Below are 16796 nucleotides of genomic sequence, written 5' to 3' on the forward strand. Positions count from 1 at the left end.
CGTACGATCATTAAATTTGATGCAAATTTTGGTAAAACACCAACAAATACCTACAAAGAACTTAAAAGGGCAAGCGGGACAAGTTCAGTGTCACGAAAACTGGTTTTTTAAATGGCACAAACGCTCTGTGGAAGAGAAAGAGGGTCTGTAGACGATGACAACCGGTCAGACAGACGTCCGTCCGTAATGCCGGCGCATGTGACGACGGATATCCAATATATTCCTGTACTGGTGGAATATGCTACATGTACGTTGCATAAAAACAATAAAAAATACTAAATACTTTGTATCAATCATTCCTCTATTGACAGTCAAACAAATTATAACATAAAAAGCAAATACCACTTTACAAGCAACAAACAATTAATACAATTACAGTAATAAATTAACCCATTTTTTTGTTGTGCGCCGGTATTACGTTACTAAGGTTACTTAATGGCAATTCTTTTACACGACACGCCGGTTACTCGTTTTTTTCTTTTGTTTTTCTTATTTGAGACAGATTTCTCTTTCAAGTGATATATAATTTGTTTGTTTTTATTAATAACTCTCACGACAATAACTGCAGTGCACGAATTTTTTGGACAACCCTCGTATACTGTGATAATGTTTTGTATTGTTATTTATATGTACATGTTTGGTTATTTTATTTAATAAATGTTATTGAATATATTTTTTATTTCAATAACATATATATTACTTAACAGTTTGAAAGTTTAGAGCCATAAATGCATATATATGTGTTACATATTATGTTATGACACATAATGTTATGTATGTCAATATGCAAATAACATTTGTGATGAATAAAGAAATCTCCTTTAAAACATCTTGCTCTGAATCTCACCTCTGTTTCATGAATGTTTGACTGGATTCCTTAGAATAGTTCTTTGATTTAAATCCCATAAAAAATTTCTTTGAATTCCATGGAATAATTCTTCGATTGAATCACATAGAAAAAATCTTTGATTGAATTTCCTGGAAAAAAATGTCTCTGTTATGAGGGTGCAATTATGTTGTTCAAGTAAGCTTTGAATTTCTATTACAATCTAGTCCTAACTGATGTTTAAACTTACCTATAGTGCATATAGAAATGAAATTGACAATATTCCTATAAACCACACGTTTATGAACGACTATTTGCCAACATGAAGTGATTTACAGAATCTAGGATGATGTCAAGATTCTTTTATTCACTAAGAACAAATCTGGACAATTAGAAAATTCTACATTATCTAGGGCTCTTGTTTTACTACCAAACTCTTGGAATAGTTGAGCACGCTGTCACACCAACACTTGTTGTTAATTTTGATCCTGATCTTCAAATCTTGGGCCAGGTAATGCACTAAAAAATTTGTATATATATATGAATCAACAGCTGGGTCAGAGAAGTGAAGTCTTGTCTTAAATTTTATTGGTTTTATTACTACATTTTCATTTTACATGAACTTAATTGTGGTACAAATTCATGCATGATTTTGGAAAGAATATATATTAAGAAAACAAATCACACGTAATTATCAAGCTTATCTTTAATAGAACTACTTATATGTGTACATTTGATATGTATGTAAAAAATAACATTCCCATGAAGCAACATGGCCTGAGAGGTTAATAACATAAAAGCTAATGATGCAGCCAGCCTCTGCAATATCCGGTCTTGAAAATTAGTTCTGTCAAACGTTAGGAAATAACTGAATTCGTCTTTTGATTTATCTTATTAAGATTGACTCTGTAGTTCGAATTTTGTAACTTTCCACCAATGGATGAAGACCATAACCACTTAACGTGAGCGACACGTAATTTGATTTTTTTGAGAAAGGAAAAAACAATCATGTATATAAGATTGACTTTGTAGTTCGATTTTTGCAACATTTTACCAATGGATGAAGACCACAACCACTTCACATGAGCGGCACGTAAAGTTATTTTTTGAGAAAAAAACGCAATCATGTATATATGGAGACTCCAAAAGTGTCAAAATACTGATATTGCAGTTTAAATTAGGTCTTATTGTCACACTTGTATTTTGCAATCATTTTATATCAATTATTTAATATCAATATTAATACGTATTTAGACATATTGTGCTAGTTAATCCTGATAGTTTTTGTTGACGAACCTGTTTTGAAGAGATACATTACAATTCTACTATTTTGCATATTTCAAATATAGAATGTAAATAGTTCTCTATAACTCCACTAGGCTAGTTCTGATTACATGAGTTTTGATATTTTGTGTCAAATTCAACTTGAACACACCAGCAATGTTCAGGGTTCATATTTCCAAAAGGACCAAAATATATACAAGAAAACACCCAGGGTTAAAATTATCACTAAACCTATATTAAGGCCTATTTTGGCGTATTTGTTTTGTTCAAGGCACGCAACTTTCTCCATGTGTAACCGCAGTTGCCGTTCCTTTTCTTCGTCAACTTCGTTTGTGATTCCGCAAACATAATTCAGCGCCTTTCCCGCGCAATGCATCTCTGCAAAGCAAGAATTAAACTATTAATAATGCTATTAAAAGGATAAGAAATCCAATAGTAAATCGTTATATACATTGAAAGACTGACTGTTTCTGTTTAATAAAAAGCTTGCTCCTCAAATAAAATAAAAGAGATATTTTCAGAAGTAAGAAACTCGAAAAGTGCTAGTTAATGATTGATACCGGCAGGATTTAAACTGAAATTCAAGTTCTAATTTTAATTTGTCTGCATCTAGAAATTTAGATATAATATAGGTGTCGAACCGTTATCTTCTTCTGGTTCATCAAGTTTCGGGTCCCTGTAGTGATGTTTTTCCTCCACGGAGAACACGTGCATATTGTTATCACCTGTTGCTGCAAGATTTGTGAAACCATTCTCCTTATCTTGACCTGGTTTGTCAGGTTCTGTCTCTTCTATGTACGGAGCAGATTTCCTCGTCCAAAATGTCGTACGTGTCAACTTGACAAAGAAAAGAAAAGAGGAAAAACAACGTTTTTCGTAATAGTATTAATTTTAAAGATATGCTATGCTCGAGTTTGATATTTGAAAATATTGATAATTGCTACACAGTCTGTTTGTAAATATAAGATAAACATGTTTTTACTTCATACAAAGCAGATATATCATAGGCTTTAAATCCTACACAATATAATAAATGGACAAACTATGAATATATAATGTCATTTAAAAACGGGCAGATTTTTTTTTAAAGAAAGTCCCGGCTTTATTTGACCAACAGTAAGGAACATAGATTCCCATCCATAGTTTGTACATGCACGCTATTTTATTCAAATAAGGCATATTCAGTAAGAATTTTATAGATTTCAATAAGTTTCTGCAATAAAAATATTTCACATAATATATCTTTAAAGGTTGTAGATTTGTAAGTTCATGAAAAAAAAAAACATTTAGACATACTTTACGTTAATATTTAACAAACACCAATGAGTTGGAAAGAATTTTGATCAGATTAATGCATTTTTATGATACCGGTACTTGATTGAAATCAAAACGTTATTATAGAAAAGAATAGTATGAAAACGTAGAATAGCTATATGTACTTTTGAATCGTTTCAACCTGCCATATAAAACGTACCATGTCCTAAGGTTGAAAATAATGAGATATGATTATTTATAAAAAAAGTTTCCTACAGTTTCATGTGATTTATACAATTCTTATGTAAAACATTTGTTGTTTTCTGTGTACTTTCTCTATATTACGGACACGTTAACTGTGACATATAAAGCTATTTAAATGTATGGAGTCTTTAAGACGACTTAAACATTAGCAAACAAATTCATTTGCATTTTTTAGACAAGAAACTGTTTATGAATTTAACATAAACTTTTTGCATATATAAAGATGAAAATGAACTAAAACATAACGTTTTACTCAAGATATATTAAACAGGTAAATTGTAATTAATATTAGTAAGAAATTAGTCTCAGCTAGGTTTAAAAAGATACTGATCTATATTGATGTTATGACAAAGCAATAAGATTGACAATTCGAGCAAAACAACAGACATTACAAAGCAATTAACCCACATTGTTTATCAATGTCCACAGAATTAAGACGTTTGTAATGTGATTTATAGTATGTTTTTATGAGGTTTGCCACATCCTGAACGCAGTTAATTCTGCTAATGAAGCAAATCTGTACTTGTTTGTTTGTCAAATAAATTAACTCACTAAGGTTTTGTCATTAAAGCAAACTATTTTTTATGTGTAATTTACCGGCGTCTTTTGCGGGTTTTTAAAGATTATCATAAGAATGTTAAGGCTAACCAGAGATATCACTGTCAAAGTTTAAGGATGATTTGCTGTTATGTAATTTATTGATGGATTGTCACTATGGTTTCTTGATCAACATATTAACATCAAATTTATTTCTAAAAAGTAAATACAGTGAAATGATGTTCACATTAATAGGCTTTGCTGACAATCTTCATTTGAGTTGAAAACGACCCGGCGCTGAATCTACTTTGTAATAATATGTTGACAATCTCCATTTAAGCTGAAAACAACCGCGCTGAACCTAGATATTTTACAACAGTAAAATGGTGACAAGCTAAAAATTTACGTTAAAAACGATCCAGTGTTGAACCTACTTACGTATTTCTCATGAGGTCTGCCGGTAAAATAACTGATCACAATAGCTGTCACACCAGTCAACAGTGTGATAAATAGCGAGAAATACATGTAATGAAAGTTCTTCAAGATGGCGGGACGATTGTCATCTTTACCACAGCCTCCACTACTGTAGTAGACAAATGCCAAGATCATCCGTATAACACCAGTCAGAAAAGCCAACATCAACGCCCAGAATGCTCCCTGTAAAATTTAAAACACCAGTCAGAAAAGCCAACATCAACGCCCAGAATGCTCCCTGTAAAATTTAGAACAAACTATACTCAGAAAAGCCAACATCAACGCCCAGAATGCTCCCTGTAAAATTAGAACAAACTATACTCAGAAAAGCCAACATCAACGCCCAGAATGCTCCCTGTAAAATTAGAACAAACTATACTCAGAAAAGCCAACATCAACGCCCAGAATGCTCCCTGTAAAATTAGAACAAACTATACTTTACAGTCTTTTACATAGATTGATCCCCATAAACTCATGGTCAATTAATAAAAAGCCAAATAATGGATCTAAAATGACATTTACACACATAGTTCCAGTTGTCCCGGACATAAACACAAGAAGTGAATGTTTGAAAATTGCACAAGCTTTAAAGGCCAATTGTGCCTCAGCAATGTAATCATTTCAATTTGTCAAAAACTTTCTATTTTTGGTATCTCGTTACAGTTTTCAAAAAATACTCATTTGGCACATAGATGAGCTAAGTTTTACTTCTTTTGCTCTGTTGACAATGGGGTATAATCATAGTGAATAAGCATTTTGGATGGAAGTCAAAATACTACTTTGTTTACATTTTGCTACGCTTCACGACACATTACTGCACATTCAGCGCAACTTTCTTCTTTAGTTAAATCCATTATATAAACGTATGTTTGACATTCTCAAATAGATTACTGAGGTATAATGTGCCTTTAATAAAACATACTGGATTAAGATTTACATTTTCATAAGGGTAAAAAAGTCATGAGTGAAATATAGTGATTTCTATTGCCTTGAATAATTAATACAATCATTTAAATAAGCATATAACCTGTTCATTGACCATCGGTACTAGTACTGCCAGCAGAAATATGGCTGCAAAAGGTGGAGCCAAATAATTTGTAATTTCTTGTATATAAATGAAAACTTGACCCCCTTGTGTCTCCTTTAGCACTGGTACCCACGCTATTGACACGCCCACCATGATGAGTATGAAAAGTCTGAAATAAAAATGAAGTCTGTAAAACCTTATCTATATCTCATAAAACAAAACGTTCCATATGGTCTGATTGGAAAAGGAGTTTTTTTTTTATATTTTAACAAATATCAATCCCAGAAAGCATAGGGTACACACACCGGGCACGAAAAAATCACACGTGACGCGGAACGTATTTCAAAAAATGGAAAATAGGAATCCCTAAAGAAAGTGCAACACGGCAAAATTGAAAATGTTGCAGGTTCGGTTTGATTGAGCCTGTTCATGGACGGTACTGTCAAGTGCGAAGTACAGTCCGAGCCCCTTAGCACCGGCTTAAGCAGAATTCAACATTAAAACATGAAAATTGAAATTATGAATTTAGAAACAGTCGCAGATTTGTTCATCACATTTCTTTCCTTAAAATACTTCCCCGACAAGGATAGTTTTATATAATGATAAAATGTAGAAGTAGTTGTTATTTAAATCATACCTGCCTACAAGCATTTGTTCTCTTTGAGAACAGTTCTTTCTAATTTTAGTATAAATATCAACAGTGAACAGGGTACTGGCGCTGTTAAAGATCGAGTCAAGGTCACTCATAAGAGCCGCTATCATCACCGCCATCATAAGACCACGTAAACCTGAATATAAGATCACGTAAACCTGAATATAAGACCACGTAAACCTGAATATAAGATCAGGTAAACCTGAATATAAGATCACGTAAACCTGAATATAAGACCACGTAAACCTGAATATAAGATCACGTAAACCTGAATATAAGATCACGTAAACCTGAATATAAGACCACGTAAACCTGAATATAAGACCACGTAAACCTGAATATAAGATCACGTAAACCTAAATACCATTCCACGTAAATCTGAATATAAGATCACGTAAACCTGAATATACATGTTCGTATGCAATCAGGACTTTTTTTATTGCATTCAACTCATCGGAAATAAAATTGAGATATATATGGTAAGGGTATTTTCTTCCTTAAACATGAAGCTAAAAGATGTGTCAATAAAGGAAAATAAATAAAAAAATTAAGTTAACTTTGACAAATATTGCAATATCTTAACGATTGACTACGGGATATAGTAAATTCTTATATTTACAATTTAGTTGGAAAATTGTACGGACATATCTTAGTACTACTTATCTTTAAAGTAAAATGTATTTAAACGATTCGGTATTTTACAAATAATCTATGATTTTTGTCGTTTAAAATCGCAAATTAGCTTCATTTAGTTTTAGTCGTTCAGTAGTATTTTTTCTTTGAAATTCAAAATTGCCATTTGTACACACCCAAACATATTATTTTGACAAAAAGAATATTGGGAAAATATATTGGCATTTAAGATTACGCAGAAAAGGGATAAAAGAAACATGTACAAAGTGCAAATTCTGAAAGTCTGAACCACATCTTGTTTCTGTAACCCACCTTCTGGCATGATACCGAGGACAAGTCTCGGATAAGCTATACTGCTACATCCAGCCTCGCTTTGACATACATAGTTACATATTTGTGGGTCAACACATGCAACCTCGTCTGTAATAACAGAAAAAATATGAATTACATGTATAACATAAAAATAAAGTGCAGTTCAGCCATTTTTCTAATAACATATTTTTTAAGTTTTCCTTCACAATTTTCGAAAAGATAAGAAGTGACCCTTTTCACATTAACCTTTATATTATGCTTCTGAGATTCAGAAAGACCATGAAAGCACTAATTAATATGCATATTACTAAGTCTGTTCTGATAAAAATCAGCTCCTTATTTACGCTACATGCAAGAAATAACTTTAGTAGATATGAACTTTAGTCTGATTGATCATTAAGTATTACAAAAGGCACGCAATAAAATATCACGTATAATAAAGTATATGAAAGCCACGGTACACAATTGTGACAGTGTAAAGCCAAGGGCTTTTTGTGCACATGGGGTGACTGTCCAGATAATTGTTCTTAATGATCTTGCATCCTTGAGTCCTGCTAAAATCAGGATTATGCTAATATATATTTGAAAGAGAGCCAGTTAATACAAACAAAAATCATCATATAAGATTTGCATGTGTTGCACCGATTAAATATTGTTGGCCAACACCCAACCCCATTGGCATGGCCCCGATGGTATACAGGTAACATTTAATTACCAGCGTAGAGAACTCTGCTGATCATTCCAGGCATCACCATCATAAATAATGGTAAAACTTTTATAAAACCGGCCATCAGTGTGGCTCCTTGAGCATGTGACAAACTCTTGGCCGCTAGGAGGCGCTGCACAATCACCTGACAAGAGAATGAATAAATAGCAATGGAGAAAAAATAGAGATCAGCCCCTTTATAGAAACGCGTGGCCAGTTTCAACAAAGTTATATATATATATATATATACAAAAAATGAAAACAAGTGCCGGAAAAAAGTCACATATAAATAAAACAAAAAACACAGTCCATGAGTTAACTTATTTAATTATTTGCCAACCGGTTTCTCTTATGATCATCAGGGCAAAAATTATATCTGTATGAAGAATATCTCTGCAATGAGATAGGATTGAATTAAAACCATTGTAATGTATTGTAAAGATATTATTGTTCTACCGATTACCCTGTACCCAACAAAAAAATGCAAGAGAAAGTTCTTTTTGCTCATAATCTTGATGTTTAAATCTTTACATTACAAACGGCTTCTCCAAGCACTATCTTTTATCTAAATGGTAACTGATTTGTCAAACGAATAAGATTTCTGCACAATATATTTTATTTTACAGATTATTTGTAATGAATGTCAAATTGGCAGAATAAACTTAAGTGAATGATAGGTGTAATTATAGACTTATACTAATACTAGTATTACGAGATGGTCCAAGAAATTAAGCTTACGTTAGAATACCTGATCGGCACACCAGTACCAAATAGACCCCGGCGTCTGTCCTAGCAGAAACCCTAACCACGGCATATAGTCATCGTCTGCTTCACGTAACATCCGGAACGAGTTCGGGTCTGTCTCGTGACACGTGGTGTTTGGCATTCTATACGTCATCTTGGTAGTTGCATTCGGGTATTTTCGGGCAAGGCCGTCATAACCACCGATCTTTGAGAAACCTTAAATTTACGATTTTAACAAATGATTATGTCTTTTTTCTATATCGCTTTCTTTAAAAACATTTTTTCTTGCATCTACCTAATCTAAATACATATTAATGTTATACATTGATTTGAAGGATAATCATTTTAGTGCTTTTGTCATTGCGCATCTTCGTGCACGGACTTGTGTACAAAAAAAACAAGAAATTCAAATTATATATTGTTCATTTGAATAAAGAATTAAGAATTGTCAGCATAGGCAATTAAAATCAAACATCAACATCAAACAAAGTTAAACACCCCTGAACATACACATGTAAACACATAACACATGATATAAACAATGATATACAATAGATACTTACTCATTGCCATCAAAGTTAGACCGCCACCAACCATCAGTATGGCCTGCATGGTGTCTGTATATATCACAGCGGTCAAACCACATGTAACATGAAAATATAAATGTGATAAATTATATGGTGATTTTTCAGTAAAAGTTAGACACAATAATTAATTTCATAAATAAATATATCTTTTCTTCATATATCAAAGTGCTACCAGATGAAAAGTTATGTCGATGAAAAATAAGATGATGAACGATAAACTTTTTAATTAATGGACAGATTAGATGGCTTAAATGCTAACTCATTCTTGTAGACATGTCAAAAGCCGGTAGATTACTTTAGCTAAGTTTTGTGTATAAAAATGTCAGATTTTATCCTCGTTTAGTCAGTATGATAAAGGGGAGTAATCGTTTATCGACTGAATACTTTATTTATCGGAATAGCATATATATTGTTTGATAGAGTTAATGTCTATAATGCACATCTAAAGCAACATTAAAGTGATATCGCAGCACACGGACTGCCTGTGCGGAAAATAACGGGAAAGGGATAGCGAAAAGACCATACATTTACCGGAAGTCATGGCGGAAACAAACAGCACATGGTCGAAAAATACAAACTAAAAACATGTTAGGAACGTACCTGTCATGGTCATTATTCCTGTAACAGTGACTAGGATAAATATACATAAATATAAATCCCATTTTGGGCAAATTTTGGGCTTATAAACAATCCCCCGTGAAAAAGTTTCCCCCTAAAATGGGAAAAAAAATAATCCCGGGTTTAAAAAATTTACGTAAATATAATTTTTTATACTTTTATTGGTATGAATGAATTAAAAATTAAAAATTATAAAAATAAAGAAAACAAATTGCATTTTCAAAAAAAAGTCGTTTTTTAAAATTGGGATAAAGAGTTTTATAATGAAAATTTAAAATTTCCCAAAAACTCTACCCCCCACCCATTTTCCCCCCCTTTTTGCCACGCGGGCCCCAAACTCTCCCACCAGTTTTTCCGGGCCCACGGGCAAAATTACTTGATACATAAGCATATAAAGTAAACGTATGGCAAGATATAACTGGTTTTATTTGCTCAAAACGTCTGATTTAAATATAACTTAAGTTAATCAGAGGGATGACAATCTAAACATTATCTTGCTGGCTTCATTTTTACATTATATATACAGCTCAATCAAGTAACTTCCTTCTCAAGTTTTATGAATAAACGTTTGTAAAAAACTGCCAATTCAACTCGTTTGATGTTTATTAAAGTAATTCACCATGTTTACCAATGACGGTGAACAACTAGTCATTGTTCAACACAAAATAAACACATATAGACATATTAGATGTCTTGCGCAGGTTTCACAGCTGTGTACTATTCTTACAGAATTCGGTAATGCACTCAACAATAAATATTAAACACCTCATAATATATAGCTTTACAGCGGAAAAGAAATGGCTAATTGTACTTCAAATACTTACAGAACATTTTGTGAATATATATAAAATTAGAGACAGTAATGCAAAGTAAACCCGCAGTCTTTCACCACCAAACCGCTTTGTGAGGTATTCAGGCATCGTGTACGTCTGAAATTCAGATTATATAATTAACTTTTTTATTGTCTAATTACGAATTTGACAATAATAATATAATTATAACTTATGAAATATCTGCAAAACGAACACTCATTTTTATCGGTCAGTGATGGTATATGTTTATAAAGATGAACTTTTTACATATTACATCTGTCAATTTGTCGACCAACCAGGTGAGGTGCTATGTTTACTTTACATGATTGTTTATGTAAATCTAGCTTGCCATGAATATTAATGAGGTTCAGGTATTCTTACTATCTTAAGTGACACATACATACATATAAAAAAACTAAAATAGTCAAGATAAAATTCAAATTTTCATTATCATGATTAAATCTAGGTTTAATGATGATGGAACGTTGATGTCAAAGGCGATGGAACACTCGAGCGGAGAAAGTTCAAACCATTAAATATTCAAACATTGAATGTAAACCTATATATACAAACATAATGTTCTTCTTGTTCTCTAATATTATTCAAAGATAAACAAGTTGAAAAAAAGGTCACCTGTATATATCAACAAAGCTTATCATCGAATTAAAGTATTCGTCGGCACAAAAACAAAACAACAAATTTAAAAAAAACTTACCCCACATGCGATGTACACGGGGATAAATATCCAGCCGAGTAGCTGTAAGAGTAGGGTTGCCTGAAAATAAATAACACGTTTCATTTAAATAACATGTCATTACATTATAATTGTTATCATATTTGATAATCATTTGAATTCTGGCACCATTATAACATGGCGCAAATTAGACGCATTACCTTCTTTCAATAAAATATACATAAACAAAATTCTGCTTAAGCTAAATACAGGTCGAACCCGAGATACCTTCGATTGAAAGGTAAAATAAACTATTGTAATGAAATTATAGGCTATAATAAATTGGAATTTTTCATTTATTATGTTCAATAGCGCATTAAAATAGTGTTCTATGCTTATGTCCTTATATTTTGTACGTGCCCTCCTTGTTCAATAATATACTTCAGAATTAGGTGTTATTATCACAAAGATGTTAATTTGCAAGACTTCATGGTTGTTAATTGATCAGTTATGTCATCAGCAAACATATACACTTTAATGCTAGTCGAGCTCCCCATTTCGGCGGTTTGGTATTCCATGGATTTCTATTTTGAAAATATATTCTATACATAAGTATCAATTTCTCTCAAACATTGTACTGATTACTTACATTAAATTCCCATGCTCCAACACCAATACCCTGTGCAGCACCCGAGCCGGAAAGACCTATAAAATGTTCAGTTCCGATGTTACTGACAAACAGTGAAGCACCAATCTGAAATAAGCCAAAACTAATAGAATCTATAATAAATAAATCAGAGGTTCATTCTCCTGTAAATATGGTTTACTTGAGATATATATCATAATATGTGTACTAAGCATGGTTTACTTGTGATATATATCATAATATGTGTCCTTAGCGTGGGTTTACTTGTGATATATATCATACTATGTGTCCTAAGCATGGTTTACTTGTGATATATATCATAATATGTGTCCTAAACATGGTTTACTTGTGATATATATCTTAATATGTGTCCTAAACATGATTTACTTGTGATATGTATCATAATATATGCCTATGCATGGTTTAGTTGTGATTAAAATTATATTTGTTCAAACCATGGTTTACTTGTAAAATTTATCATATGTGTGTCAAAAGCATGGTTAAATTGTTATATGTAACATAATATGTGACATATACATGGTTTACTTGTGATATACATTATATGTTATTTTGGTTTTGGAGTGATATATGTGGATATCTTACCTGTTAAGATTTGATATCACCCGAGCCGTTAGGCGAGGGTGATATTTTATCTTGGCAGGTAATATATCCACATATATCACTCCAAAATCAAAATAATAATTTTATTACCCTTCCCCTGCCGAGTTTAGACGATTTTTTTAAAAACTCATTGCTGTTTCAAATGAAACGTCGAAATAAGATTCCCTTTAGGGTACCTCTTCGTCACAACATGACGTCACATAAATACATGACGTATTTTCCCGTACCTAAAGAATGTAAACAAGAGAAAAGGAATAGTCTATTGAACGCACCTTTTTGTAATTAATATCATGCTTTCACAAGGTCATACTTACAGGTAAAAAGAACATAGATCTTCCTGCGAGAAAGAAGCCACCAACTGTGCTTCTATTAGACCTGCACATTGCCTGAAATAAAATGATGTTATAATAATATGACACTTTACATTGTCTTGAATGAATTTTTCCTTGTCTCTTTGTTTTGTTTGTTAAATTTCTTGTGTTGACTGACTGTCGTAGAACTATACATAGGTTGTGCTATAGAAATAAAAGGGGAGGTAATAACTTATAATGAGAAGGTTCATTTGTTATAAAAAGAATGAATAAAAAGGTTTCTTTGTGGAAAGGCTTTCTATGTTGTTTTACTATTCTCAAATGGACTACTGGTAAACGGAACTAAAAGAACAAATAATGTAACATGCGGAAAGCTGTGTGGGAATGCGTGTCGTCTGCAATATCAGTCATTATTATAATTACAATATTAAACTTAAACATGGAAAAACGCCCATTATCACAAATATTCAACCTTGAAATGAAAAGCAACGAAAACGCGCCCCAATCCGTATCCCCTACTTTCTAATTATCTCAACTTTCATTATGGTCGGTTTAAATTTACTTTCACCCGAAGCTCAACTTTATCTCCTTTCTCTATGTAAATTAAAATATCATTTCTTTATTCAAATCACGTTCAACATAAACCTTTGTAATATTTGTATTTATGTAAGTATGACAAAACTATTGTCTCCATGCAGTTTTTGCACTTTATATGCAGACATGTTATCCCCCCCCCCCCCCTCATTGTTATGCCACCTTAATTTGTTTCAATTAATGTCATTTAATAAGGAAATACTATAACAAAATTAAACAGACGGCAATTTTAAATCGGGAAGGCAAAACTTTGATCCGAAAACCCCTAAAACTAGATCACTTATTAAAAATGGCACTATATAGAAAGTATTTTTTTTTTGTATTACACAAAAACTTTTAACATTCAAATTGTTTCTTTCTTTTATAAGAAAGCTTTACCATAAAACATCTAAAATTGTTACAATTTGTATTTTTTTACAACTTACCACAACTCCTATGGCAATGATAATAACAAAGTATCCGGCCACCACGCCCAGATCTGCCCCGGTCAGGGAAACATTATCTGTGTGAGGGTACTCCGCCTTAAACAAGGCAAGCCTTTCTTCTGATGTAGCCATTGACTCTGTGCAAAATATTCCAGATTTCAGTCACCTTAAAAAAAACAAATGAAACTAGCTTACTCAATTTGTCTTGAATTATATTGAAATAAATTATATTCATATAACATGAACGCCTATTATTCTACTTATTCTAAGCTCCGTTTTGAATAACTAACTCATTTTGACACAGGTTTTAAACAACATCAGCTTAGTGCTGGTATACAAATAATGCCGCTTTTTATGTTTTCTGAAGATGCTGCAATAATGTATTACATCAAACGAACGGTGGTTAAAATACACGCACTCTACATTTCGATGAGGTTAATAACACCACTTTATTATATACTTATACATGAAATATTGATGAAATAAAAAGTTATTTTCGATATTCCGTATTTTCACAGTAAAAAAATATTTTCACTGTTGTGAAACATATTTTTCCGTGTTTTCACTGGTGTCTTGTCGGACTTCTTTCTTCCAAATTCAGCCAATATGTAAAATTGAAGTGATGAAATGTCAAAAAGAGAAACATTTATATATAAAAACAGACAATTCAAGTGTTTTCTCTAAATGCAGATTTTTTTGTCATCTTGTGGTATGAAATATTTATTTTCATAGCACTCAATGAAAATAAATCCTGTATTTATTGCAAAACTTGAATATCCTTTGAGTCTATAAACCATACACAGAAGTGGTAAAAGTTGAGCTTTCGATGGCTAAATTATTAAAACATATTTTACATAAGAATATAATATATTAAAAGAATATGAACTCATTTATTTATTTATTAAGTATTAATTAATTTATTTATTTGAATACATTAGAATAGAATATGATTAAATGAATATGAAATAATTTATTTATTTATTAAGTTATTAAATAATTAATTTATTTATTTATCTTTGAGATTTGTCGAACAAGAATTTGAGAAACAGAATTACTAGATTTATTATAATCAAATACAAAATCAAACTAACCTTGAAAAAAATAGAAGTACTCTTATCGGTGCATAAATTATATAATTCATCTATAAACGTAAAAAAAAATATCTAGATACACGTATTCATTTCATTAAGGAAGACGCGTTTAAGTCATTCATATTTATTGAAGCATGAACTGTCGAGTTTACTAAGTTAAAATATCCACCTATAGCGTGTGTATCAAATCATGTTATAAATTAGTTAACGTTTTGTAGGCTCATGATTGAAATAAATAAAAGCGGCTTTCATAACAATTGAACTCTGACCCGGCTGAAACCGGAAGTGATAAACTTTTGCAACCAGTACAGGAGCCAGCCCGGCAGGGACATCGGTCCAGTCTAACCGGGCTCGATACTGTTGGTAGGTTATGATATACACGTATATTTTGGTATTGAGATCCCTTAAACTGAACTGTTAAAAATTCAAACTGGGTAACTTTAAAACGTTAAGAGTTAATCAAGTTCGAAACTTTGACACACATTTTCTCATAAAAAGTTTTGGATAGAGCCCGATCCCAAAGACAGACGCTCATTGTTGTATAAGGAAACTTTGCAAATCGCTGACGGGAGACAGGCAGGCCTTCACCGTTTAAATAATGCATGAAGGTCCATCATGTACGCCTCACTCAAACATCATGAAAGTGTGACAGTGTCAATGTGATTGTAAACAAACAAAACAAATTATTTGTTTGAATGTATGTATAATATGCATGCTTGTGACAGTAAGTACGTTAAAAGAAAATAATATAATATATGTATTTTATGATGTTTATTAACCGTAACTTGACTTTAAACATAATTTAAACAAATTGCATTTAAACATACATACGTTTATTCTCCGAAATCCTCAATATTTATTTATGTTGACAGCCAAATATCTGTCACTAAAAATTTACATCCCGTTCAGAAAAAGGTACAAACACCAAACACTGCAATTTTGTTATACAGGTAATTCTTCATAGCAATCAAAGTACAGCTAGCTGTAGTGTTTAATATAGTTCACGGTTTACATACATTTGCATATCATTAATCTATTAAGTTGGTTTACCACGTGAAAAAATAATTATTTGTAAATATTGTCTTGTCTTCTATGTTTAATTTCTCACAACTGTCAATATATTAAATGTTATTTTATACCATTTTAAGTATAAAGTTAAACATTAAATTTCGCGAGTGTATATTTTGTAAACAAAGCATGCTCTATTTGACAAGAAGATTTGTTTACAAGTTCATAAAAAGAAGGTCAATGTATTTTGGACAAAGACCGGTAATGAAAAGACCTGGCGGTATGTAAAAATGTTGTTGAATCTACACCCCGCTAATTTGTGAAATGGACTTGAAGTACTTTATATGTGGAATGTCCAATGAACGCATCTGTGGATGTTTCTAAATTCATTTTTGTATCATCCCACGTTAAATGTGTGATATTCTGCTTTAACCGGTGCTAGGGAGCATGAGCGGCAGCATGTACTTTTCTGTACTGTCCACGAACATGTTAAATTTCAAACTAGTCTTCGATATTTACATTTTCTCGTTTTAAGCGTTTGAGGGAGAAATTCCTTTTTTCTCTATCATAAAATATTAGGGTGTGCCGGAGCAGTGTACAGTGCTTTTATCTGACCTTACAATTGGCCTGTCAATGTACTGCATGGTTACAATTATCACTATTATCATTAAAAAATATTTCAGTCTTATTTGTGGAA

General features: G+C 31.9%; 1 protein-coding gene across 1 annotated transcript; it reads right to left on the reverse strand.

Annotated features, from left to right (window-relative positions):
* Window positions 1-1528: 1528 nt before the first annotated feature.
* Window positions 1529-16114, reverse strand: LOC132715178 (sodium/myo-inositol cotransporter-like). Its single transcript, XM_060698166.1, has 16 exons — window positions 15923-16114; window positions 14001-14166; window positions 12985-13056; window positions 12053-12157; window positions 11446-11505; window positions 10743-10847; window positions 9901-10012; window positions 9277-9357; window positions 8718-8929; window positions 7979-8114; window positions 7264-7371; window positions 6304-6454; window positions 5667-5835; window positions 4604-4822; window positions 2752-2947; window positions 1529-2488 (listed from the first exon to the last, which is right to left on the reverse strand). The coding sequence occupies exons 2-16, from the start codon at window positions 14130-14132 to the stop codon at window positions 2271-2273; spliced, it is 2076 nt and encodes a 691-aa protein (XP_060554149.1). The 5' UTR covers window positions 14133-14166; window positions 15923-16114; the 3' UTR covers window positions 1529-2270.
* Between the last annotated feature and the right edge of the window lie 682 nt (window positions 16115-16796).

The sequence above is a fragment of the Ruditapes philippinarum genome, unplaced genomic scaffold (assembly GCF_026571515.1).
Source record: "Ruditapes philippinarum isolate M1 unplaced genomic scaffold, ASM2657151v2 ctg3572_1_1_1_1, whole genome shotgun sequence".
NCBI classification, from domain to species: domain Eukaryota; kingdom Metazoa; phylum Mollusca; class Bivalvia; order Venerida; family Veneridae; genus Ruditapes; species Ruditapes philippinarum.